The sequence below is a fragment of the Oncorhynchus clarkii genome, chromosome 13 (assembly GCF_045791955.1).
Source record: "Oncorhynchus clarkii lewisi isolate Uvic-CL-2024 chromosome 13, UVic_Ocla_1.0, whole genome shotgun sequence".
NCBI lineage: Eukaryota > Metazoa > Chordata > Actinopteri > Salmoniformes > Salmonidae > Oncorhynchus > Oncorhynchus clarkii.
In genome coordinates, this window is record NC_092159.1 from 29,227,245 (window position 1) to 29,253,816 (window position 26,572).

The following is a 26,572-nucleotide window of genomic DNA, read 5'->3' on the forward strand; positions in this document are numbered from 1 at the left end:
CCCCCTTTAAAAAACAAAAGTCAAAACCCACACCCTCTAAATAACTAAAAACCGCCCTCCTCTTAACAAAATCCCTTAAACACTTACATTTAAACTAACAAAAGTTATAGTAGGCTCCATTAAAAAAAATATATAAAATAAATTCAAAACAACCATCACCCAACTACTAACTCCCCCCCCCCCCCCCCCCCAAAAAAACAAAAAACAAAAAAAACAAACAAACAGGAGCCTCACTCGATGCTCTCCTGCTCCACCTCCACCGGCAGGGACGCAGTCTCTCCTCCCGACGTCCCCCCGTCTTCCTCCATCTCACCAACCCAGGATGCAGGAATGGTGTTTGGCTCCTGAGTGCCCTGCATCCTGGGTTGACCACCAAACTCCTCCACTTCCCCAGCCCCGTATATGGTTGGGTAGAGAGTGGGGGAGCCCATGTCCCCAAACAGGAACTGCAACCCCCCCTCAGTTGACCAGCCCTGAGCCGTGCTTGGTGTATCAAGCTCCTCCAGCAGTTGAGGGGCTGGGGAAGCCAGCGAGGACACAGAGGTTTCTCCCGCCCCCATCACTCGCTTGGCCACCACCTCCATGCCCCCTTCCCTCCTGCTGTCTGTCGAGAGCCCCTTCCTCTTCCCTCTCTTCTTTTGCGATGGTGGTAACAGGAAGACACCACCCCCACCCCCCTCAAGTTCCTCCACCATTCCCCCATCACTTCCACGAGGACACTCTGCATTCTGCTGTCCCCCCACTGGTCCTGCCACCGACTCCTTTTCCACCACCTCTCCCGCCATTGCTGCTCTCTCTGGCTCCTCCACTCCCTTGCTTCCTTCCGCCTCTTTTCCCTCCTCTCCTCCCGGTTTTGCTGCTCCTGTGCCTTCTCTGTCCCCCTCTCCTCCTGCTGCCGCTCTTTTCTCCTCCTCCTTCCGTGAGGCCATCCCCTCTGGGCCTGTGCTCGGTTCTTGGTCTGGGCCTCCTTCCCTTCCTCTTCTTCCCCCATCCCCCGCTCCTGCTCCCCCTCCAACCACAGACACATATGACCTTTGACTAGCCGGGCATTCCTGCCACAGGTGTGCTGACGAGCCACACCCGTGGCACGCCTTGAGCTCGTCACAGTCCTTCGCCTCGTGCTCCCCAGATCCACAAAATCTGCACTTTCTTGTGCTGCACGAGGCTAGGATGTGCCCGTAGGCCATACAACTCCTACAAAATGGGGGCTGACGTGCATAAAACAATGTCCCCCTGTCAGCCCCCAGGGAGAACATAGCTGGAGGATGAAGGTATCCGCCCAGTCCCTTTGGGTCGTCCCTGAGGAGGGCCTGGAAGTCTCTCCTCCCATTCCAAAAACCCAGGGAGTCCTTGAGGTGCCTTGCTGAGGAGATGTCATCCATGTATCTCCCCAGAAAGGCCCTCACCTCCTTGTCCTTGACGTACGGGTTATAAATGTTCACAGTTACAATCCTGAAATTGTTTTTTGCCAAGCTGGTTACCTCGTAGTGGCACATCGGCCTCGCACCTCCCACTTCTCTCACCTTTTTCAGGATCTCATCGTGTTTTTCTTCTGAGTGTAAAGCCACATCATAAGTTCCCTCCAACGGGTAACCTTGGAGGCAAAACACATCCTTCCCTGTCAGTTTAAGGATCCACATCAAGATAGTCCTTCCAAATGTTTCACGTCCGAATGGCTCAATCTCCTTGTCCTTCCACGCAAAGCGAACTGTATTCGCCAGCCCGATCCTAGGGACCAACCTATTTGAAGAATTTTGCGCCATCTCCACTCCCGCTCTCTTCTAAAAAAGGAAAAACTGAAAAGAAAAGCAATAATGGCTGAGAATCATTACCCCCAAAAACTTTTACCGGCCTTCGGCTTTCAGCTAAGGGGTTACGGTACCTCAGTACCCAACTTTAACTTAGCCACCCACACAAGAGAGAAGCCTTATAGCTGTGATCAATGTGGCAAGAGATACTCTGATTCAAGTGGTCTGATTAAACTTCAGAAAATACATGCAGGAGATCCACAGAGTGTAGAATGATCTCCAACACCAGACCTATGTACATCAAATCACATTTTATTTGTCACATACACTTGTTTAGCAGATGTTATTGCGGGTGTAGCAAAATGCTTGTGTTTCTAGCTCCAACAGTCCAGTAATATCTAACAATACACACAATCTAAAGGAATGGAATTAAGAATATATAAATATTTGGACGAGTAATGTCAGAGGGGCATAGACTAAGTTCCTCGGCGTACACATCACGGACAAACTGAATTGGTCCACCCACACAGACAGCGTTGTGAAAAAGACGCAGCAGCGCCTCTTCAACCTCAGGATGCTGAAGAAATTCATCTGGTCACCAAAAGCACTCAAACTTCTACAGATGCACAATCAAGAGCATCCTGTTAGGCTATATCACCGCCTGGTGCGGCAACTGCTCCGCCCACAACCGTAAGGCTCTCCAGAGGGCTCTCCGTAAGGCTCTCCAGAGGGTCTGCACAACGCATCACCGGGGGCAAATTACCTGCCCTCCAGGACACCTACACCACCCGATGTCACAGGAAGGCCATAAAGATCATCAAGGACAACAACCACCCGAGCCACTGCCTGTTCACCCCGCTATCATCCAGAAAGCGATGTCAGTACAGGTGCATCAAAGCAGGGACCGAGAGACTGAAACAGCCATCAGACTGTTAAACAGCCACCACTAACATTGAGTGGCTGCTGGAAAACATACTGACAACTCCAGCCACTTTAATAATGGAAATTGATTTACAAATATATCACTAGCGACTTTAAACAATGCCACTTAATATAATGTTTACATACCCTACATTACTCATCTCATATGTATATACTGCACTCAATACCATCACTGCATCTTGCCATGCCGTTCTGTACCATCACTCATTCATATATCTTTATGTACATATTCTTTATCCCTTTACACTTGTGTGTATAAGGTAGTAGTTGTGGAATTGTTAGGTTAGATTACTCGCTGGTTATTACGGCATTGTCGGAACTAGAAGCACAAGCATTTCACTACACTCGCATTAACATCTGCTAACCATGTGTATGTGACAAATAACATTTGATATACAGTAGAACAGGATAGGAGACAGTATATACATATGAGATGAGTAATACATAGACTGCGATACAGTAGAATAGGATAGAATACAGTATATACCAGGTCATTGTTTTACAAGTCACAAGTAAGTCTCAAGTCTTAGCACTCAAGTGCCAAGTCAAGACAAGCTATGGGGCGCAATCAGGCGATGTAGGCTTGAACACAATCGCCCAACCTTAACACACACGCCCTCTCTGTGTGTGGTTACAGTAGGCTAACGTATGTCAATGGTTTTAGGAACAGCAGTACATCAGGCACTGATGAGTGCAATGTTCACGTTCTCGCACTGACTGTGTGGAGGCTCATTGATTTAATGTTACATTAGCCTACATGCTATACTAGCAAAACAATTAATTGTATAGCTGTCGGCTATATTAGCCACGACTTACCGTTCTTTGTGCAGCTTCAAATGTCGAACAAATTTGGAAGTTGTTGCGCCTCCGTCTGTAATTTTCTTCCTGGGTGTTTTGCAAGTTGCAATCCGTTTTTTTGTTGAGACTGCGTAGTCTTTATATCCGAAAATAATAATGACTTAATTACATCAAGTGTTCCAATGGCAAAACGTTTGATTTAATTACATCAAGCGTCCCAATGGTAAAACGTTTGATTTAATTACATCAAGCGTCCCAATGGTAAAACGTTTGATTTAATTACATCAAGCGTTCCAATGGTAAAACGTTTGATTTAATTACATCAAGCGTTCCAATGGTAAAACGTTTGAGGTCATTGTGACACGGTCACGTTGCGTGCTGTGTATTGCCAGTATTGCCACGTTGGGATGCAACCTTTTTTTAATATCCTTTTTTAAAACATTTTTTAAAATTTGTAATAATTTTACCCCCGTTTTTTTCTCCCCAATTTCGATCTTGTTTCATCTCTGGGGAGGCGAAAGTCAAGTCATACGTCCACTGAAACATGACCCGCAATACCGAGCTTCTTCACATCAGCCCGCTTAACCCGGAAGCAAGCTGCAACAATATGTCGGAGGAAACACGGTTCGTTCACCTGACGACCGAGATCAGCCTGCAGGCGCTACAAGGAGTCGCTAGAATGAGATGAGCCAAGTAATGATGTATTGTTACACCGTGTAGAAGCAGTAAAGACCGACAGTAGCTTGCTACTTATTTAGATTTAGTTTGACTTAATGAAACTGTCTTAAATGTGCTGTAGTAAACATGTTTTATTCGCACTAATCAATCAACACATTCAGGTGTTTATATGTCTAAATATAATAGTATTATTTAATTAAATCCATTAAAAATAATCTTTGTCTGAAAATAAAATATGATCCTCAACTGCGTTTCCCCTCCAGTCAGCAGACGGCGATGTGCGTCTTTCAGGCGATGCTGCCTGCGTGACGTATAATCTAGTGGACAGTTCTTCAGAAATAGCTCGTCAACCACCTCGGTAGCTTGCTAGCCAACATAGCCGAAAGATTCAAGCTATTTTTACGATTTCGGTCAATATTAGCTACTGTGTTTTAGACACACTTCTGTCGTATCTACTTGTTAACCTATTTAATTTGATATTACGTTATGTTGTATTAGTCAGCTATAGTAGCTGGCTGGTTAAGTTAGCACTAGACTAGTCGCTAATGATAGCTAGCTAGCATCCCCGAAAATGAGCTCCCTAAACTACTCTCCTCCGGTTAAAGAAGAGGAGGTCTGCTGGACGGAGAAAGAAGCTCTGGTGCTGAACATTGTTGTGAAAGAGGAGGAGGAGGATGTTACAGTAAAACAAGTAGAGGGTGAGTATGTTACTGTGAAAGAAGAAGAGAAAGACGTTTCAGTGAAAGAAGAGGAAGACGCGTTCAGAGTGAAAGAGGAGGATGTTACAGTAAAAGAAGAGAAAGAGGAGGATGCAGTTTTTGGAGTGAAAGAGGAGGGGAGATGACTGTCACATTGAAAGAGGAGAAGGAAGAAGAGGTTGGAGATCTGTTTAACACCAGTAAGTACGGTCTCTGCAGTCGTTGAACCAATATGCAGTAAAGGGGTTCTACACTTTAATGTTGTTCTGTCGGAATGGCTGAAACTACACTAACATGTAGAACATCAAGAGTGGACCATCAACAAAACGTTAACAATTGATCAAATGCATCTAATGACAATGCCTGAAATACTGTAGTCCTCAATATATCCTATTAGATTAGCCCAATATGTAGTCTTAAAGGGGCAATCAGCAGTTGTTACATCCATTTTGGGACTTATACATTAATGATATGTACCCATTGTTTCTTGAAGAAATCACTTATAAATGCCTCATGAGCTTAGTTCAACTGTCGTACCCCATCAGAAAAATATAAGCTTTTTATACTCCAATGTATATCAGTAAATGTAAACAAACACTGTATATCCTCAAAACATGATTAATTGACTTGAGTCTCAAGCATTCCTAAAACATTTAACATTTTCATTTAATTCTTTAGAAAAAATCTAATTTGGAATAAGTAACGTAACAAAATGTATAAAAAGGGAAGCGGTCTGAACTTAATGAATGCACTAGGGCCCCAACTAAAAAATATCATGGGTCAACCAAGAGTCGTCTTTTCTTTCAACCGATTGGTAGAAATGTTATAACGTGTATTTTTCCATATATAGACACACCCCATGTGTTTTTAATCAAATCAACTATATGTACTGAACTGCTCTGATGCTTTAAGCACGCTGTTTGATTAAGACACACAAATGACTCGGGAGCCAGAGATCAAGACCACCAGAAAAAAACTCTTCCTCCTCCAGCTGCTGCTGGCCTTCGTAAATTCTGATCTTATGCTCCTAAAGTTTCTGATAATAGGCTACACCAGAAGTCGTTATGCTCCTATAGTTTCTGGTAATAGGCTACACCAGTGGTCGTTATGCTCCTATAGTTTCTGGTAGTAGACTACACCAGCAGTCAGCAACCTTTTCCATTCCATCCATCCTTTGGGTTCCTTTTGGCAAACTCCAAGCAGGCTGTCATGTGTCTTTTAATGAGGAGTGGCTTCCGTCTATCCACTCTACCATAAAGGCCTGATTGTTGGAGTGCTACAGAGATGGTTGTCCTTCTGAAAAGTTCTCCCATCTCCACAGAAGAACTCTGGAGCGCTGTCAGAGTGACCATCAGGTTTTTGGTCACCTCCCTGACCAAGGCCCTTCTCCCCCAATCGCTCAGTTTGGCTGGGTGACCAGCTCTAGGAAGAGTATTCCATTTAAGAATGATGGAGGCCACTGTGTTCTTGGGGACCTTCAATGCTGCAGAATTGTTTTGGTACCCTTCCCCAGATCTGTGCCTCGACATAATCCTGTCTTGGAGCTCATAATTTCTTCGACCTCATTACTTGTTTTTTTCTCTGACATGCACTGTCAACTTTTGGATGTTATATTGACAGGTGTGTGCCTTCCAAATCATGTCCAATCAATTGAAATTACCACAGGTGGACTCCGCACAAGTTGTAGATACATCTCAAGGATGATTAATGGAAACAAGATGCACCTGAAAGCAATTTTGAGTCTCATAGCAAAGGGTCTGAATACTTATGTAAATTAGGTATTTATGTTTATTATCTGTTGTCATTATGGGCTATTGATGACATCCCTCTGAAACAAGATAGCCTAACCATCAGAAAAAAACTCTTCCTTAGCCTACTCCTCCCGCTGCTGCTGGCCTTCGTAAATTCTGATGTTATGCTCCTAAAGTTTCTGATAATAGGCTACACCAGCAGTCGTTATGCTCCTATAGTTTCTGATAATAGGCTACACCAGCAGTCGTTATGCTCCTATAGTTTCTGATAATAGACTACACCAGCAGTCGTTATGCTCCTATAGTTTCTGGTAATAGGCTACACCAGCAGTCGTTATGCTCCTATAGTTTCTGGTAATAGGCTACACCAGCAGTCGTTATGCTCCTATAGTTTCTGATAATAGACTACACCAGCAGTCAGCAACCTTTTCCCTTTGGTGTGTCAATTTATCTGACCATTTCTACTGATCTGGTGCCAGTTAGGATTTTCATATTCACATTTTATTGGAACAGTTTCATTTAATTTATAATATTAATAATAATTATTAGTCTTTATCTCAACATCATTCTCTGTGGTTAATCTACATTCTATTTAAATGAAAATTATAAAAAAAATTTTTTGCCATTGCTAAGTTTTTTTTAATAAAGCTAAAAAAAATGCTAACATTGCAGCCTGTATGTATAAAATATCCCAATAAATAAATATCACATACATCTCATTGGCTACACATGGCCTGTCTGCAACGAACTGGAAACATTGGATCAAATATCAACTGGGTCGGCCCAAAAATCGAGGTAGCAAGCTTGCAACATTGTATAAAATATTCTGGGCCCTCAGTTTCCCCTGCCAGTGAGTTCTCAACCAACACAGCTGTAGGCTATTTGTAAAAGGGATAAGAAGTAATCAGGTATTTTGATATTTCCACTGGATCAGCGCATTATGTTTTTCCCTTTCGTGCCGAGTGGTTATCGAAAGGGTGAGAGCTGGACATATTTTTCAAGTACTTTGAGGAACTATTCTCATTTGCAATTGATTCTGATTAGACTTTGTTTATTTGCTGTTTGAGGTGAATAAAGCATTACTTTGAGAAGCTCCAGAACTCATTAGTGGTGGTGCGTTAAGACAATCAGAAATACTATCAGACATCCCCAAATGGGCACATTTATAGACCTACATTTGCGCTCAGGCCAGGTAGACTAGTCATACTTCTATATGTGTAATTGGGTGTGTGTCCTTACTCAACATTGACAGGAGTGTTTCAAACAAAACACAATAAATAAATTGACAAAACTGACGCATCTTGCTGGGTCAGGTCTGGGTGGTCTGCCAGGGGCCGTTTCGCTACATATTCGTCTCCAAACCCACTGGCTCCAGGTGATCTATAAGTCTTTGCTAGGCCGCCTTACCGATCGCTGCAGCTGTACACAGCCCGTCTGTAAATAGCCCATCCAACTGCCTACCTCATCCCCATGTTTTTATTTACTATTTTTGCTCTTTTTCACACCATCATCTGCACATCCATCACTCCAGTGTTAATTTGTAACTACTTTGCTACTATGGCCTATTTATTGCCTTACTTCAATCAATTTGCACACACTGTATATAGACTTTATATTGTGTTATTGACTGTACGTTTGTTTATCCCATGTGTAACTCTGTTGTTTTTTTGTCGCAATGCTTTGCTTTATCTTGGCCAGGTTGCAGTTGTAAATGAGAACTTGTTCTCGACTGGCCTACCTGGTTAAATAAAGGTGAAATATAAATATAAATATCTTAACTTTACTAGCAACACCCAAATGGATACTGTCACTAATGGGAAAACAAGACAAAATGTGACTATTCTTGCTCTTCAATAATAACACATATTTCTTAATACTGTAGCAAACATTATATTAAGCAGGACATTCAAACGAGCCTTACAATTATAATCCAAAGTAGTGTGAAATGTACTCATTAGCAACCTGGAAATGGAGGTTACTCCCCTGCGTTTTCCCCCATTCACATTCCGAATACATTGTGAAAAACAAAAATCTTTGCTCACCATTTTTGCTCCAGGCAGATATACTACATCCATAACTATCGGTTTCCTCATTAGCAGGGAGGTGGTTCTGCAATCAACTTGTGTGCTAATCGCCATCGTGCCGCAATTTTATTAACCACAGAAAGGGATCTATATTGGAGACCAAAAGTCGTCTGGCACACTGCTTAGGATTTCAACAACATGAATAACTTATTTCTAGTCTACAATCATCAATGTTACTACTAATGGGAAAACAAGACAAAATGTGACTATTCTTGCTCATTTTAAGACAATTGTCAAATAATTTTAACATTCATTACAGATGTCAATTGCTATACAACATCATGACTACGCTGTTGGCATCATCTTTTAATCAAATCAAATCAATTGTATTTATATAGCCCTTCGTACATCAGCTGATATCTCAAAGTGCTGTACAGAAACCCAGCCTAAAACCCCAAACAGCAAGCAATGCAGGTGTAGAAGCAGGTGGCTAGGAAAAACTACCTAGAAAGGCCAAAACCTAGGAAGAAACCTAGAGAGGAACCAGGCTATGTGGGGTGGCCAGTCCTCTTCTGGCTGTGCCGGGTGAAGATTATAACAGAACATGGCCAAGATGTTCAAATGTTCATAAATGACCAGCATGGTCCAATAATAATAAGGCAGAACAGTTGAAACTGGAGCAGCAGCATGGCCAGGTGGACTGGGGACAGCAAGCAGTCGTCAGGTAGTCCTGAGGCATGGTCCTAGGGCTCAGGTCCTCCTCCGAGAGAAAGAAAGAATTAGAGAGAGCACACTTAAATTCACACAGGACACCGAGCTGTCCTATGTGAGAATGCTGTTCATCGACTACAGCTCGGCATTTAACACCATAGTGCCCTCCAAGCTCGTCATCAAGCTCGAGACCTTGGGTCTCGACCCCGCCCTGTGCAACTGGGTACTGGACTTCCTGACGGGCCGCCCCCAGGTGGTGAGGGTAGGCAACAACATCTCCACCCCGCTGATCCTCAACACTGGGGCCCCACAAGGGTGCGTTCTGAGCCCTCTCCTGTACTCCCTGTTCACCCACGACTGCGTGGCCACGCACGCCTCCAACTCAATCATCAAGTTTCCGGACGACACAACAGTGGTAGGCTTGATTACCAACAACGACGAGACGGCCTACAGGGAGGAGGTGAGGGCCCTCGGAGTGTGGTGTCAGGAAAATAACCTCACACTCAACGTCAACAAAACTAAGGAGATGATTGTGGACTTCAGGAAACAGCAGAGGGAACACCCCCCTATCCACATCGATGGAACAGTAGTGGAGAGGGTAGTAAGTTTTAAGTTCCTTGGCGTACACATCACAGACAAACTGAATTGGTCCACCCACACAGATGGCATCGTGAAGAAGGCGCAGCAGCGCCTCTTCAACCTCAGGAGGCTGAAGAAATTCGGCTTGCCACCAAAAGCACTCACAAACTTCTACAGATGCACAATCGAGAGCATCCTGTCGGGCTGTATCACCGCCTGGTACGGCAACTGCCTCGCCCACAACCGTAAGGCTCTCCAGAGGGTAGTGAGGTCTGCACAACGCATCACCGGGGGCAAACTACCTGCCCTCCAGGACGCCTACACCACCCGATGTCACAGGAAGGCCATAAAGATCATCAAGGACAATAACCACCCGAGCCACTGCCTGTTCACCCCGCTATCATCCAGAAGGCGAGGTCAGTACAGGTGCATCAAAGCTGGGACCGAGAGATGGAAGCTGTTTTTCCTTATTTATTTTGTACAATAAAACCGGACTAAAAGTTAAAATCACCACTTTCTCCTTGATTATCGATAATAATTCCGGGCATTCAACAAAACATATAGCGTCCTCCATTAGTCTGGGTACAGCCTACCTCTGAAAACAATCTGCACAAACCTGGTCACATTTGACATTTCAAGCTTTTGCCATTATAGCCAGTTGGCAGGCATGCTGTAGCGTCTCTTTTGCCAGTCAACATGATTAAACACAACTGTTACAGTGGCTTAAATTAAGGAATGGAATGGAACACTATAAATAGAGGAAAAGATGGAATGGAACACGATTTGATTCTAAATAGAGGAAAGGAACACTATTAGATTCTAAATAGAGGAAAGGAACACTATTAGATTCTAAATAGAGGAAAGGATGGAATGGACACTCAGATTGAAAATAGCAGTGATGTCACAAACATGTCCCATCAAGTCTTTCATCATAACTTCCGGCGCCGACAGAGATGGCCGCCTCGCTTCGCGTTCCTAGGAAACTATGCAGTTTTTTGTTTTTTTACGTGTTATTTCTTACATTAGTACCCCAGGTCATCTTAGGTTTCATTACATACAGTCGAGAAGAACTACTGAATATAAGATCAGCATCAACTCACCATCAGTACGACCAAGAATATGTTTTTCGCGACGCGGATCCTGTGTTCTGCCTTACAAACAGGACAACGGAGTGGATCCTATGCAGCGACCCAAAAAAACGACTCCGAAAGAGAGGGAAACGAGGCGGTCTTCTGGTCAGACTCCGGAGACGGGCACAGCGCGCACCACTCCCTAGCATTCTTCTTGCCAATGTCCAGTCTCTTGACAACAAGGTTGATGAAATCCGAGCAAGGGTAGCATTCCAGAGGGACATCAGAGACTGTAACGTTCTTTGCTTCACGGAAACGTGGCTTACTGGAGAGACGCAATCCGAAGCGGTGCAGCCAACAGGTTTCTCCACGCATCGCGCAGACAGGAAAAAACATCTTTCTGGTAAAAAGAGGGGCGGGGGCGTATGCCTTATGACTAACGTGACATGGTGCGATGAAAGAAACATACAGGAACTCAAATCCTTCTGTTCACCTGATTTAGAATTCCTCACAATCAAATGTAGACCGCATTATCTACCAAGAGAATTCTCTTCGATTATAATCACAGCCGTATATATCCCCCCCCAAGCAGACACATCGATGGCTCTGAACGAACTTTATTTAACTCTCTGCAAACTGGAAACAATTTATCCGGAGGCTGCATTCATTGTAGCTGGGGATTTTAACAAGGCTAATCTGAAAACAAGACTCCCCAAATTTTATCAGCATATCGATTGCGCAACCAGGGGAGGAAAGACCTTGGACCATTGTTACTCTAACTTCCGCGACGCATATAAGGCCCTGCCCCGCCCCCCTTTCGGAAAAGCTGACCACGACTCCATTTTGTTGATCCCTGCCTACAGACAGAAACTAAAACAAGAGGCTCCCACGCTGAGGTCTGTCCAACGCTGGTCCGACCAAGCTGACTCCACACTCCAAGACTGCTTCCATCACGTGGACTGGGAGATGTTTCGTATTGCGTCAGATAACAACATTGACGAATACGCTGATTCGGTGTGCGAGTTCATTAGAACGTGCGTTGAAGATGTTGTTCCCATAGCAACGATTAAAACATTCCCTAACCAGAAACCGTGGATTGATGGCAGCATTCGTGTGAAACTGAAAGCGCGAACCACTGCTTTTAATCAGGGCAAGGTGTCTGGTAACATGACCGAATACAAACAGTGCAGCTATTCCCTCCGCAAGGCTATCAAACAAGCTAAGCGCCAGTACAGAGACAAAGTAGAATCTCAATTCAACGGCTCAGACACAAGAGGCATGTGGCAGGGTCTACAGTCAATCACGGACTACAGGAAGAAACCCAGCCCAGTCACGGACCAGGATGTCTTGCTCCCAGGCAAACTAAATAACTTTTTTGCCCGCTTTGAGGACAATACAGTGCCACTGACACGGCCTGCAACGAAAACATGCGGTCTCTCCTTCACTGCAGCCGAGGTGAGTAAGACATTTAAACGTGTTAACCCTCGCAAGGCTGCAGGCCCAGATGGCATCCCCAGCCGCGCCCTCAGAGCATGCGCAGACCAGCTGGCCGGTGTGTTTACGGACATATTCAATCAATCCCTATACCAGTCTGCTGTTCCCACATGCTTCAAGAGGGCCACCATTGTTCCTGTTCCCAAGAAAGCTAAGGTAACTGAGCTAAATGACTACCGCCCCGTAGCACTCACATCCGTCATCATGAAGTGCTTTGAGAGACTAGTCAAGGTCCATATCACCTCCACCCTACCTGACACCCTAGACCCACTCCAATTTGCTTACCGCCCAAATAGGTCCACAGACGATGCAATCTCAACCACACTGCACACTGCCCTAACCCATCTGGACAAGAGGAATACCTATGTGAGAATGCTGTTCATCGACTACAGCTCGGCATTCAACACCATAGTACCCTCCAAGCTCGTCATCAAGCTCGAGACCCTGGGTCTCGACCCCGCCCTGTGCAACTGGGTACTGGACTTCCTGACGGGCCGCCCCCAGGTGGTGAGGGTAGGCAACAACATCTCCTCCCCGCTGATCCTCAACACTGGGGCCCCACAAGGTTGCGTTCTGAGCCCTCTCCTGTACTCCCTGTTCACCCACGACTGCGTGGCCACGCACGCCTCCAACTCAATCATCAAGTTTGCGGACGACACAACAGTGGTAGGCTTGATTACCAACAACGATGAGACGGCCTACAGGGAGGAGGTGAGGGCCCTCGGAGTGTGGTGTCAGGAAAACAACCTCACACTCAACGTCAACAAAACTAAGGAGATGATTGTGGACTTCAGGAAACAGCAGAGGGAACACCCCCCTATCCACATCGATGGAACAGTAGTGGAGAGGGTAGCAAGTTTTAAGTTCCTCGGCATACACATCACAGACAAACTGAATTGGTCCACTCACACAGACAGCATCGTGAAGAAGGCCCAGCAGCGCCTCTTCAACCTCAGGAGGCTGAAGAAATTCGGCTTGTCACCAAAAGCACTCACAAACTTCTACAGATGCACAATCGAGAGCATCCTGGCGGGCTGTATCACCGCCTGGTATGGCAACTGCACCGCCCTCAACCGTAAGGCTCTCCAGAGGGTAGTGAGGTCTGCACAACGCATCACCGGGGGCAAACTACCTGCCCTCCAGGACACCTACACCACCCGATGTCACAGGAAGGCCATAAAGATCATCAAGGACATCAACCACCCGAGCCACTGCCTGTTCACCCCGCTATCATCCAGAAGGCGAGGTCAGTACAGGTGCATCAAAGCTGGGACCGAGAGACTGAAAAACAGCTTCTATCTCAAGGCCATCAGACTGTTAAACAGCCACCACTAACACTGAGTGGCTGCTGCCAACACACTGACACTGACTCAACTCCAGCCACTTTAATAATGGGAATTGATGGGAAATGATGTAAATATATCACTAGCCACTTTAAACAATGCTACCTTATATAAATGTTACTTACCCTACATTATTCATCTCATACGCATACGTATATACTGTACTCTATATCATCGACGGTATCCTTATGTAATACATGTATCACTAGCCACTTTATACTATACTATGCCACTTTGTTTACATACTCATCTCATTTGTACATACTGTACCCGATACCATCTACTGTATCTTGCCTATGCTGCTCTGTACCATCACTCATTCATATATCCTTATGTACATATTCTTTATCCCCTTACACTGTGTACAAGACAGTAGTTTTGGAATTGTTAGTTAGATTACTTGTTATTACTGCATTGTCGGAACTAGAAGCACAAGCATTTCGCTACACTCGCATTAACATCTGCTAACCATGTGTATGTGACAAATAAAATTTGATTTGATTTGATTTGAAGTCTCTCTCTTTGAAGTGAGTTTGGAAAATCACTATGCATCATCTTAAATAGTTTTCAAACACACTTTATATGTCCAAACTTAGAATCAAATAGACTTCCCAAAAATAATATGGCATTTACTTTTTTTCACCTTAATTTATTCAGATATGTCAATTGAGAACCAATTCACATTGTCATTGTAAATCTAAATTAAGAAATTGCATTCAACCAATCTTAAGTTCATAATCAAAACATCATATTTTTTTACACTATTTTAATCTGATTTTCGACATTACCATGTTTTGAGCTGGAAAACAAAATGTAGACCTATTTTTCAGTATGATTTCATTCGTACAATATGATTTAATGTAGCATGAACAAAAACCCAATTTCTCAATCAAAAACATAAGTCAGAACACAGCCTCACTCTTCTCTCGTGTGATTTCAGGTCCTCTGACTGGGAAAATGTATTTTCACAATGAGAGCAGTGGTATGTCTTCTCCTCCTGTGTCTTAGTATGTTGGAAAGGCTTTTCTCCTGTGTGTTCTCTCTCATGCTTTTTCAAGCTCCCTAACCGGGTAAAACTCTTTTCACCCTGGGAACATTGGTAAGGCTTTTCTCCTGAGTGTATTCTCTCATGGGCCTTTAGGCTCGCATACCACCTAAAATTCCTTTCACAGTGGGAACAGTGATAAGGCTTCTCTCCAGTGTGTCCCCTCTGTATTATTCAGGTCCTCTAACCCAGTAAATATCTTTCCACACTGAGAGCAGTGGTAGGTCTTCCTATCTTCTGTGTGTATTTCTTCATGTTGTTTCAGGTACCGTAACTGGGTAAACCTCTTTCCACACTTGGAACATTGGAAACGCTTTTCTCTTGTGTGTGTGTCCTCTCATGCTCCTTTAGGTTCCCTAACTTGGTAAAACTCTTTCCACAGTGGGAGCAATCATAAGGGTTTTCTCCTGTATGGGTTCTCTCATGTACATTCAGGTTCCTTAACCCCTTAAAACTCTTTCCACACTGGGAGCAGTGGTGTTGCCTTGCTGGTTTGGGCGTCTCTGGGTCTGGTTCCCCTGAAGGACTCTTCCCGCTGTCAGAGTGAGTCCCTCTCCTACCAAAGACAAACAGAGTATTTAGTTAAATACTAAACAGAGAACTGAATTAAACCTCCATTAAAAATAAAATTGTCTTCCTGTGAGGCTAGATTCCTCAAAAACCTGAAGTCAGTTTTCAGAACATTCCATAATTTAATAAAAAACATAATAATAATAATGTAGAACATAAAATCTAATCTTACTCTCATGTTTATAGCAGAGCTCGATAATAGGGAAAGGGGGTAATATTAGATAATGTCATGGATGTCATGTATAGGCTGAGCAGAGCTCTATAATAATAGATAATGTCATGTTTTAGGCTGAACAGAGCTCTATAATAATAGATAATGTCATGTTTTAGGCTGAGCAGAGGTCTATAATAATATATATTACTATTTCAGTCAATGTTATCGGTTGCATGCTTCTTATTTTATATATTTCTCCAACATTATTTAGAAATCTGATTTTTTGAGGGTTTACACACTCAATGCAAGGTCTACAATAGACACACGTCAAACGTTTCACTTATAAACTATATAAACTTATGTTTGCCATTCTGTGAGACAATTAAGTTGTGATTTTGTGGTGGGGGGGGGGGTCTCTGATGGTATACACATGTTACAGTTAAGCAATAAGGCCCAAGGAAGTGTGGTATATGGCCAATATAGCATGGTTAAAGACTGTCCTTTGTACGACGCAACGCAGAGTGCCTGGATACAGCCCTTAGCCGTGGTATATTGGCCATATATCACAAACCCGAGGTGGCTTATTGCAATTATAAACTGGTTACCAACGTAATCAGAACAGTAAAAATACATGTTGTCATACCTATGGCATACGGCCTCATATACCACGGCTGTCAGCCAATCAGCATTCAGGGCTTTAATTCACCCATTTTAAAATGTAGCTTTAGCATTATATAATAACATAAATTCCTATAATACAGAACAACATTTTCAAGTATAGCATTTCAGTAGCATGCTGCTACATTCGTTCAAAAACTTTGAAGAGTTAGTGCCCTTTTTTAAGACAGTACTTACTGGTGGTAATCAGATCTCCTGACTCCTCTGTCAATAAGACAGTTCTCGCTCCCTCTTTCTCGTCATTCACTTCAAAAACTTCATCCTCCTCTTTCCCTTCCTCCTCTTGTTTTACTGTAACATCCTCCTCTTCCTTCTCCTCTTTCATGACAACGTTCAGCCCCAGAGCTTCTTTCTCCGTCCAGCAGACCACCTGTTCTTTAGCAGGAGGAGAGTAGCTTAGTGAGCTCCTAGTCGGGGATGTTAGCTAGCTAGTTGTTAGCATGAGCGACTAGTTTAGTGCTAGGCTAACTTATAAAGCCAGCTAGTTGACTAACAATGTACATGTAACATTTAAATGGGGGCAATTAACTAGATGTCAGAAGTATATTTAAAACACAGAGGCAAATATGCACAGAAACAGTCTAAATGTTTCGGCTGTTGGCTACCAAGGTGGCAGACTCGTTGATGTTGCAGTGTTCCGTCCACTAGATTATACGTCACGCTGGCAGCAACGCCTGAAAGACGCATATCGCCGTCTGCTGACTGGAGTGGGTAACGCAGTTAAGATACGTTTGTTTATTTTTCATTCCTTTCATTAAATAATAATATTATATTGAGACGTTTAAATAGAGCAGTGCATATTTTGAGTGAGAATTTAAAACATACTGTCCTTCACATCTGTATTTAACCTGTTGAATCTATGGGGGCGCTATTTCATTATTGGATAAAAAAACGTGCCCGTTTTAAGCGCAATATTTTGTCACAAAAATATGCTCGACTATGCATATAATTGACAGATTTGGAAAGAAAACAGTCTAACGTTTCCAAAACTGCAAAGATATTATCTGTGAGTGCCACAGAACTCATGCTACAGGCAAAACCAAGATGAAACTTCAAACAGGAAATGAGCAGAATTTCTGAAGCTCTGTTTTCCAATGTCTCCTTATATGGCTGTGAATGCACCAGGAACGAGCCTGCGCTTTCTGTCGTTTCTTCAAGATGTCTGCAGCATTGTGAGGTATTTGTAGGCATATCATTGGAAGATTGGCCATAAGAGACTACATTTTCCAGGGGTCCGCCCGGTGTCCTTTGTCTAAATTGGTGCGTAATCTTCAGTTGCGGGCATTTTCTCCTGGGATTCAGGACAGAAAGCACACTTCCACGAACAATATATCATCGAAGAGATATGTGAAAAACACCTTGAGGATTGGTTCTAAACAACGTTTGTCATGTTTCAGTCGATATTACGGAGTTAATTTGGAAAAAAGTTCGGCGTTTTGATGACTGGATTTTCGTTTTTTTTTGGTAGCCAAACGTGACGCACCAAACGGAGCGATTTCTCCTAAACAAATAATCTTTCAGGAAAAACTGAACATTTGCTATCTAACAGAGTCTCCTCATTGAAAACATCTGAAGTTCTTCAAAGGTAAATTATTTTATTTGAATGCTTTTCTGGTTTTTGTGAAAATGTTGCCTGCTAATGCTAACGCTAAATGCTACGCTAGCTATGAATACTGTTACACAAATGATTGTTTTCCTATGGTTGAGAAGCATATTTTGAAAATCTGAGATGACAGTGTTGTTAACAAAAGGCTAAGCTTGAGAGCTAGCATATTTATTTCATTTCATTTGCGATTTTCATGAATAGTTAACGTTGCGTTATGCTAATGAGCTTGCGGGGATAAATACACTCCTGGATACAGGTTTTTTTGGTAGCCAAACGTGATGTACAAAACGGAGCGATTTCTAATACACAAAGAATCTTTTTGGAAAAACTGAACATTTGCTATCTAACAGAGTCTCCTCATTGAAAACATCTGAAGTTCTTCAAAGGTAAATTATTTTATTTGAAGGCTTTTCTTGTTTTTGTGAAAATGTTGCATGCTGAATGCTACGCTAAATGCTATGCTAAATGCTACGCTAGGTATCAATACTCTTACACAAATGCTTGTTTTGCTATGGTTGAAAAGCATATTTTGAAAATCTGAGATGACAGTGTTGTTAACAAAAGGCTAAGCTTGAGAGCTAGCATATTTCATTTCATTTGCGATTTTCATGAATAGTTAACGTTGCGTTATGGTAATGAGCTTAGGTCTATAAATAGGATCCCGGATCCGGGTTTGCTCGCCGCAACTGTTAAGGCAGTTTCATATTCATTTATTTAAAAAAAACACTGGTCACACTGGTTAAATTCTCTGTCAAACTAGGAACGCTCTGCAGCCTAGTTTAACAGTGATCTATGTTCTATGAAAGCAGCTGGGAGCAAACTGGAGAGTAGCTAGAGGAAACCAAATCTAACTGTGCATCCCCAGGCCCTGGTACATCATCAGACTGCATACAAATCTAACTGCATCCCCAGTCCCTGATATATCATCAGACTGCAAACAAACCTAACTGCATGCATAGTCCCTGGTATATCATCAGACTGCTGTGACAACCCTCCCACTCCAGCTGCTGAATTCTTTCTCTTTGCTCTTGTTTTCCTTAATAGGATGTCGGTGGGTGGAGTCGGGAGGGTCGTCAGTGAAATGGGACACACCTGGGCTCGGGTGTGTCCCAGGATAAATGCACCTCTTCCCCATTCATTGAGGAGACTCTCTCCATGCAGACACAGACAGATTTTTGTTGTTTGCGTTGGCACCGTTCAACACCCCTCATTATCACATGTATAAACGCGACCACTTACACTACTGACAAAACACACACCAGTGTTAATTGTATTTACGTTACTTCAGTTAATAAATATATTTGTTATTCTTTATCTCCACGTTGTCTCACATTTTGTCACGGTCTTCGAGCCGGTTCGTGACACTATGGTCAGCGAGCTGGAGCCCAACTAATGTTAGAACCCAACTAACAAAACCCAACAAAAACATGACTGCAGATCAGAAGAGCAGAGACATACAGAATGATGGCAGGGAAAATCCCCCAAATTCAAAATAGATAAGATTCCATGATGGTGAAACTAAGCTTCCTGAAGCATTGACGCTTTACAGCCAATAGTCTCAAAAATAGGTTCATTACTCAAGGCTTTGAGCAACACAGAATTTAGATCAGCCAAATTATTTTAGATGACATCCCACACCGTAGCACGTAGCAGAATAGCCTTTGTGTCATTGTTATAGATGAGATCCCACACCGTAGCACGTAGCAGCAGAGCCTTTATGTCATTATTATAGATGACATCCCACACCGTAGCAGCGTAGCCTTTATGTAATTTACTAAACCACTGGCCGTGTTCGAGAGCATCAAATCCATGCTGCATTGTGGGTAAATTATGACTGGCTGACTGATTTATAAATAATAATGAGTAGTTATTTATGATGCAAGTCAGTCGCCTGCAGTATCGAACAAGCCCAAAACCAAACCAATCAGGTGGTTGTTCGATGAAATGAAGCTTCAAACGTCATTGATCACGTGCTGCTGATAAAGTGATACAGGCATCAGCACACTGCTTTGAAGTTTACTGCTTAGCGATTTGGACGCATGCCTCGTAGCTCTGGAATCAAACATAACTTCCCTATCGAAAAGTTGACCAAACAAAAAGGAGCAAGCAGGTATGATTTTCAAAACTCATGCTTCCTACACTTCAACTTGTTGTCTGAAAATTAAATATACATTTTACTCAACTGCGTTACCCACTCCAGTCAGCAGATGGCGCAGTGAGACTTTAACGCGATTCTGCTGGTGTGACGTATAATATAGTGGACGGAACGCTTCTTTCAACAGCAGCAACAGTTAGTCATCCACCTCGGTAGCTTGCTCGACAAAATAGCCGAACCAATAAAGCTCTTTAGATGCTTTTGTGTATATTAGCATCTGTGTTTTAAACCCACTTCTGTCCTCTAGTTAGTTATCCAATTTAATTTAATATTTACGTTGTTGTTGTTATTCAGCTAGCGGTCTGGTTAACTTAGCATTAGCCTAGCTAGCTAACATCCCCGACCATGCGGTCACTAAGCTACTCTCCTCCTGATAGAGAAGAGAGGTGGGTATCACAGTAAAACAAGAAGTAGAGGGTGAGGCCGTTACTGTGAAAGAAGAGGAAGACATGTTCAGAGTGAAAGAGGAGGAGGAAGCGTTTTATGGATTGAAAGAGGAGGAGGGGGAGATGACTTTCACATTGAAAAAGGTGGGGGAAGAAGAGGAGGTACCTGGATATCTGGGTCCCGGTTTCCCAAATGCATCTTATGGTGGCCGATGGTTCTAACGTTGAATTTAGCCATAAGATGGTTTTGAGAAACTGTTCCCTGATTTAACAAATCAAATCACATTTATTTATATAGCCCTTCGTACATCAGCTGATATCTCAAAGTGCTGTACAGAAACCCAGCCTAAAACCCCAAACAGCAAGCAATGCAGGTGTAGAAGCACGGTGGCTAACACTAGTAAGTAAATGGTAGAAACAAAAGAACTGTCAATCTCCCTCGGCCTGGGGCTCCATGCAAGATCTCACCTCGTGGAGTTGTAACCACGGTCATGAGAACGGCAAGGAATCAGCCCAGAACTACACGGGAGGATCTTGTCAATGATCTCAAGGCAGCTGGGACGATAGTCACCAAGAAAACAACTGGTAACACACTACGCCGTGAAGGACTGAAATCCTGCAGCGCCCGCAAGGTCCCCCTGCTCAAAAAAGCACATACACATGCCCGTCTGAAGTTTGCCAATGAACATCTGAATGATTCAGAGGACAACTGGGTGAAAGTGTTGTGGTCAGATGAGACCAAAATTGAGCTTTTGGCATCAACTCAACTCGCTGTGTTTGGAGGAGGATGAAGGCTGCCTATGACCCCAACGGGACAGGACAACTTCACCGCATCAAAGGGACAATGGACGGGGCAATGTACCGTCAAATCTTAGGTGAGAACCTCCTTCTCGAAAATGGGTTGTGGATGGGTATTCCAGCATGACAATGACCCAAAACTCACGGCCAAGGCAACAAAGGAGTGGCTCAAGAAGAAGCACATTAAAGTCCTGGAGTGGCCTAGCCAGTCTCCAGACCTTAATCCCATAGAAAATCTGTGGAGGGAGCTGAAGGTTCGAGTTGCCAAACGTCAGTCTCGAAACCTTCATGACTTGGAGAAGATCTGCAAAGAGGAGTGGGACAAAATCCCTCCTGAGATGTGTGCAAACCTGGTGTTGCCAACTACAAGAAACGTCTGACCTCTGTGATGGCCAACAAGGGTTTTGCCACCAAGTACAAAGTAATGTTTGCAGAGGGGTCAAGTACTTATTTCCCTCATTAAAATGCAAATCAATTTATAACATTTTTGGCATGAGTTTTTCTGGATTTTTGTGTTGCTATTCTGTCTTTCACTGTTCTAATAAACCTACCATTAAAATTATAGACTGATCATTTCCTTGTCAGTGGGCAAATGTGAAAAATCAGCAGGGGATCAAATACTTTTTTACCTCACTGTAGTATATTCTAGAATTGCCAGTGTAGATTTCCTGTGGGGGTCAAATTGTTACAGCTGTTGATAAGTCATTGTGTAATATTCAGCCAATTTATTTTCATGCCATTACGTTAAAGGCGAAACATACCTAGATTCAATTACATTCATGAATTAGTTTGAAACCTTTGTTTTAAAACCTTCTCAAAGTTGGTGCCTTGACGGATTTGTAGAAAATGGTTTGTCATAAAACAATAATTTTTATTTATTTAAATGTAACCTTTATTTAACTAGGCAAGTAATTTAAGAACAAATTGTTATTTACAATGACTGCCTACCCCGGATGACGCTGGGCCAATTGTGCGCCGCCCTATGGGACTCCCAATCACGGCCGGTTGTGATGCAGCCTGGATTTGATCCAGGGTAGTGTAGTGACGCCTCAAGCACTGAGATGCAGTGTCCGCTGTGCCACCCGGGAGCCCCAAAATCATGTTCTAGTGTTGTCCCCAACTAAAATATATCTTGGTCAACCAAGAGTCATCTGTTCTTTCTACTAATCACCCCATGTTTTAATAAAATCAACTATATGTGCATAACTTTTCTGATGCTTTAAGCATGCTTTTTGATTAAATAATTACAGATACACAAGTTACTCGAGGGACCCAGTCATCAATATAACCGAGAGAAACTCTTCCCTCCTCCTCCTCCCGCTGCTGCTGGACTTCGTAAATTCTGCCGTTATGCTCCTGAAGTTTTCAGTAATACACGACACCAGCGGTCGTCAAACTTTTTCCATTTGGAGTGCCAATTTATCTTACCATTTCTACCAATCTGCATGCAAGTTATGATTTTCATGTGCTAATTTGTTGTGGAACAGATTCATTTAATTTATAATAGTATCTCAAAATCATCATCTGTGATTCATTTTTATTTATTTATCCGTTATTTTACCAGGTAAGTTGACTGAGAACACGTTGTCATTTGCAGCAACGACCTGGGGAATAGTTACAGGGGACATTAATCTACATTCTATATAAATCTAAATGAAAATTAAACAAATCTCAATGTAACTTTTATTGCCATTGCCAACAATCGAAAAATAGCCGACATAAAGCCAACAAATAAAAACATTGCAGCCTACAGGTAGAAAATATCCTGATAAAAATACATATCCTATAAATCACATTGGCTGCACATGACCTGTCTTCAACAAACTTTAAACATTGTATCAACTATCAACTGGGTTAGCCCGGAACTCGGGATAGCAAGCTTGCAACATTGTATAAAATATTCTGGGCCCTCTGAGTTTCCCGGCCAGTGAGTTTAGGACAGACCGCTGTCGGCTATTTGTGTAAAGGATAAGAAGTAATCAGGTATTTTATGACATTTCCACTGGATCAGAGCATTACATTTTTTCCTTTTATGCTGAGTGGTTATCAAAAGGGCGAGAACTGGAAATATTTTATGAAAATACTTTGAGGAACTATTGTCATTCGCAATTGATTTTGATTAGATTTTGTTTACTTGCTGTTTGAGGTGAAGAAAAAATTACTTTGAGAAGCTCCAACTCATTAGTGGTGGTGCGTTAAGACAATCAGAAATACTATCAGACATCCCCAAATGTAACTTTGACTATAATTACGTTATGACTATAACAAATGTTCCCTGAAGGAGGGAAATGAGGTACAGCCTGTAGCTCAGACACAGAACCAAGGATATGCATATTCTTGGTACCATTTGAAAGAAAACACTCTGAACTTTGGGTAAATGTGAATTGAATGTAGGAGAATAACACACCATAGATCGTTTTAGATAAAACAATGGAAAAAAAAAACATACGTCTTCCTCTCTACACCATTAACAGACAGCTACTGTGGGATCCCTCTCCTTTGTCGTCCCCTCTACACCAATAACAGACAACTACTGTGGGTCTCCCAATCACGGCCGGATGTGATACAGCCTGGATTGGAACCAGGGACTGTAGTGACGCCTCTTTCACTGAGATGCAGTGACTTAGACCTCTGCGTCCGTGTGTGTGTGTTTGTTAACTTTTTAACTGTACTAGAATGCTTAAAAGGCCGCTAAAATTTTAAATATCGGTTATCAGTATCGTTTTTTGGGAGAAGGAAAATATTGGCCAAAAATGTAATATCAGTGCATCCCTTTATTCTAAAATGTATTATTATTTTTTAAATCCACATCAATCTTCACACTACCCCATAATGACATCACAATACCCCTTAATGCCAAAGCAAAAACAGGTTTAGATTTTTTGCAAATTTATGAAAACTATTCCCCAGGATAACTAGTCTGAGTAATGTAATATGTACGATCCCAGGATAAATAGTCTGAGAAATGTAATATGTAAGATCCCAGGATAACTAGTCTGAGAAATGTTAGATCCCAGGATAACTAGTCTCAGAGTAATGTAAGATCCCAGGATAACTAGTCTCAGAGTAATGTAAGTTTCAGATAGTTTAAACCATTACAGTCTAAGCCTTGTCTGAGGGGGAGGTCCTTCTAAGCTATATGGAATTGTTTTAAGAAGGTTTAAATAACATGAAGGGCTTACCCGGTATAGTACTGTAGAAACACCCTCCAATATGAAGGGCTTCCCCAGTATAGTACTGTAGAAACACCCTCCATCATGAAGGGCTTCCCCAGTATAGTACTGTAGAAACACCCTCCAACATGAAGGGCTTCCCCAGTATAGTACTGTAGAAACACCCTCCATCATGAAGGGCTTCCCCAGTATAGTACTGTTTTAAGGTTATACCAAGGATCATTTGGCTTTCTGAGTTTGAGTTGTAAGATGCCTTGAAGTATCAACAAAAAATATTCAACAGTTGATTTATGTCAAAACATGATTTGGCCGTACTGCTGTAACACATTGGATAACATTCACAACATGGAACAACAGTAACCATAGTAACACATTAGATAACATTCACAACAGTAACCATAGTAACACATTGGATAACATGGCACAGCAGTAACCATAGTAACACATTAGATAACATGGAACAACAGTAACCATAGTAACATTGTTTCCCCCAAAACATCTAAAATAAGTTTGTTCTGAGTGTCTGTCCTTTATCTGAGAGATATATTAACAAATATAAATATGTATTTATCTAGAGATATATTTTTAAAAGTATTTCAACTTTAAAAACTTTAAACCCTTTTTTTCGTCACTTCTTTCCACATTTTGTTACGTTACAGCCTTATTCTACAATGGATTAAATAAATACAAATCCTCATCAATCTACACACAATACCCCATAATGACAAAGAGAAAATGGGTTTAGAGAAGAAAAAACCCCCAGAAATACCTTATTTTAGTATTCAGACCCTTTGCTATGAGACTCTACTTTGAGCTCAGCTGTGCATCCTGTTTCCATTGATCATCGTTGAGATGTTTCTACAACTTGATTGGACATGATTTGGAAAGGCACACACCTGTCTGGCTACCACAGCATTTTGAAGCGATACGCCATCCCATCTGGTTTGCGCTTAGTGGGACTATCATTTGTTTTTCAACAGGACAATGACCCAACACACCTCCAGGCTGTGTAAGGGCTATTTTACCAAGAAGGAGAGTGATGGAGTGCTGCACCAGCTGACCTGGCCTCCACAATCACCCAACCTCAACCCAATTGAGATGGTTCGGGATGAGTTGGACCACAGAGTGAAGGAAAAGCAGCCAAAAAGTGCTCAGCATATGTGGGAACTCCTTCAAGATGGTTGGAAAAGCATTCCAGGTGAAGCTGGTTGAGAGAATGCCAAGAGTGTGCAAAGCTGTCATGAAGGCAAAGGGTGGCTACTTTGAATAACCTAAAATATATTTTGATTTGTTTACAACTTTTTTGTTTACTACATGATTCCATATGTATTATTTCATAGTTTTGATGTCTTCACTATTATTCTACAATGTAAAAAATAGTAAAGATAAAGAAAACCCCTGGAATTAGTAGATGTGTCAACTTTTGACTGGTACTGTATATCTCATGAATGTTTTTACATTCAGTTGCATGAAGTCCCTTTCTTACCACTTCTTCCATAGTCAAACATGTAAGGAAATATTTTTTTTAATTCAAAAGGGATGCTGTCAAAAATGTATTGAATTCAAATGGATTTACCCATCCTACAAAGCACTACAGCCACTCTGTGACGACCAGTTCTGCTCTTTTATTGAGGAATCTAGTCTAGATTAAACCTCATAGGAAGACCGTTTTATCATGTGGAGGTTTCATTTAGGTCTGTGTTTAATGACATACTCTGTGTGTCTTTGCAAGGAGAGACTCTCACTCTGACAGCGGGAAGAGTACTTCAGGGGAATCAGGCCCAGAGATGCCCAAACCAGCGAGACAACACCACTGCTCCCACTGTGAAAATAGTTTTTGCTGGATAGGGAACCTAAAACTGCATGAGAGGACACGCACTGGAGAAAAGCCTTTCCAATGCTCCCAGTGTGGAAAGAGTTTTACTAAGATAGGAAACCTAAAAAAGCATGCGAGACTACACACAGGAGAAAAGCCTTACCAATGTTCCTAGTGTGGAAAGAGTTTTACCATGTTAACTAACCTGAAAAGGCATGAGAGAATACACACAGGAGAAAAGCATTTTCTGCTCCCAGTGTAAAAATAGATTTTCACGAATGGCGTTCCTTGTTATGGCTGCAATCCCAACACCCGGATAGATATGACAACTACCAGTGAAAATTGAGGGCGCGAA

General features: G+C 42.4%; 1 protein-coding gene across 1 annotated transcript in view; it reads left to right on the forward strand.

Annotated features, from left to right (window-relative positions):
• The window catches only part of LOC139424741 (zinc finger protein ZFP2-like), an 89,901-nt gene extending 64,440 nt beyond the window's left edge, over positions 1-25,461 (forward strand). The window contains exon 2 of the mRNA XM_071176853.1: positions 25,382-25,461. Coding sequence (XP_071032954.1) covers positions 25,382-25,389 — 8 coding nt within the window. The 3' untranslated portion in view covers positions 25,390-25,461. The remainder of the gene's footprint in view (positions 1-25,381) is intronic.
• The last annotated feature ends 1,111 nt before the right edge of the window (positions 25,462-26,572 follow it).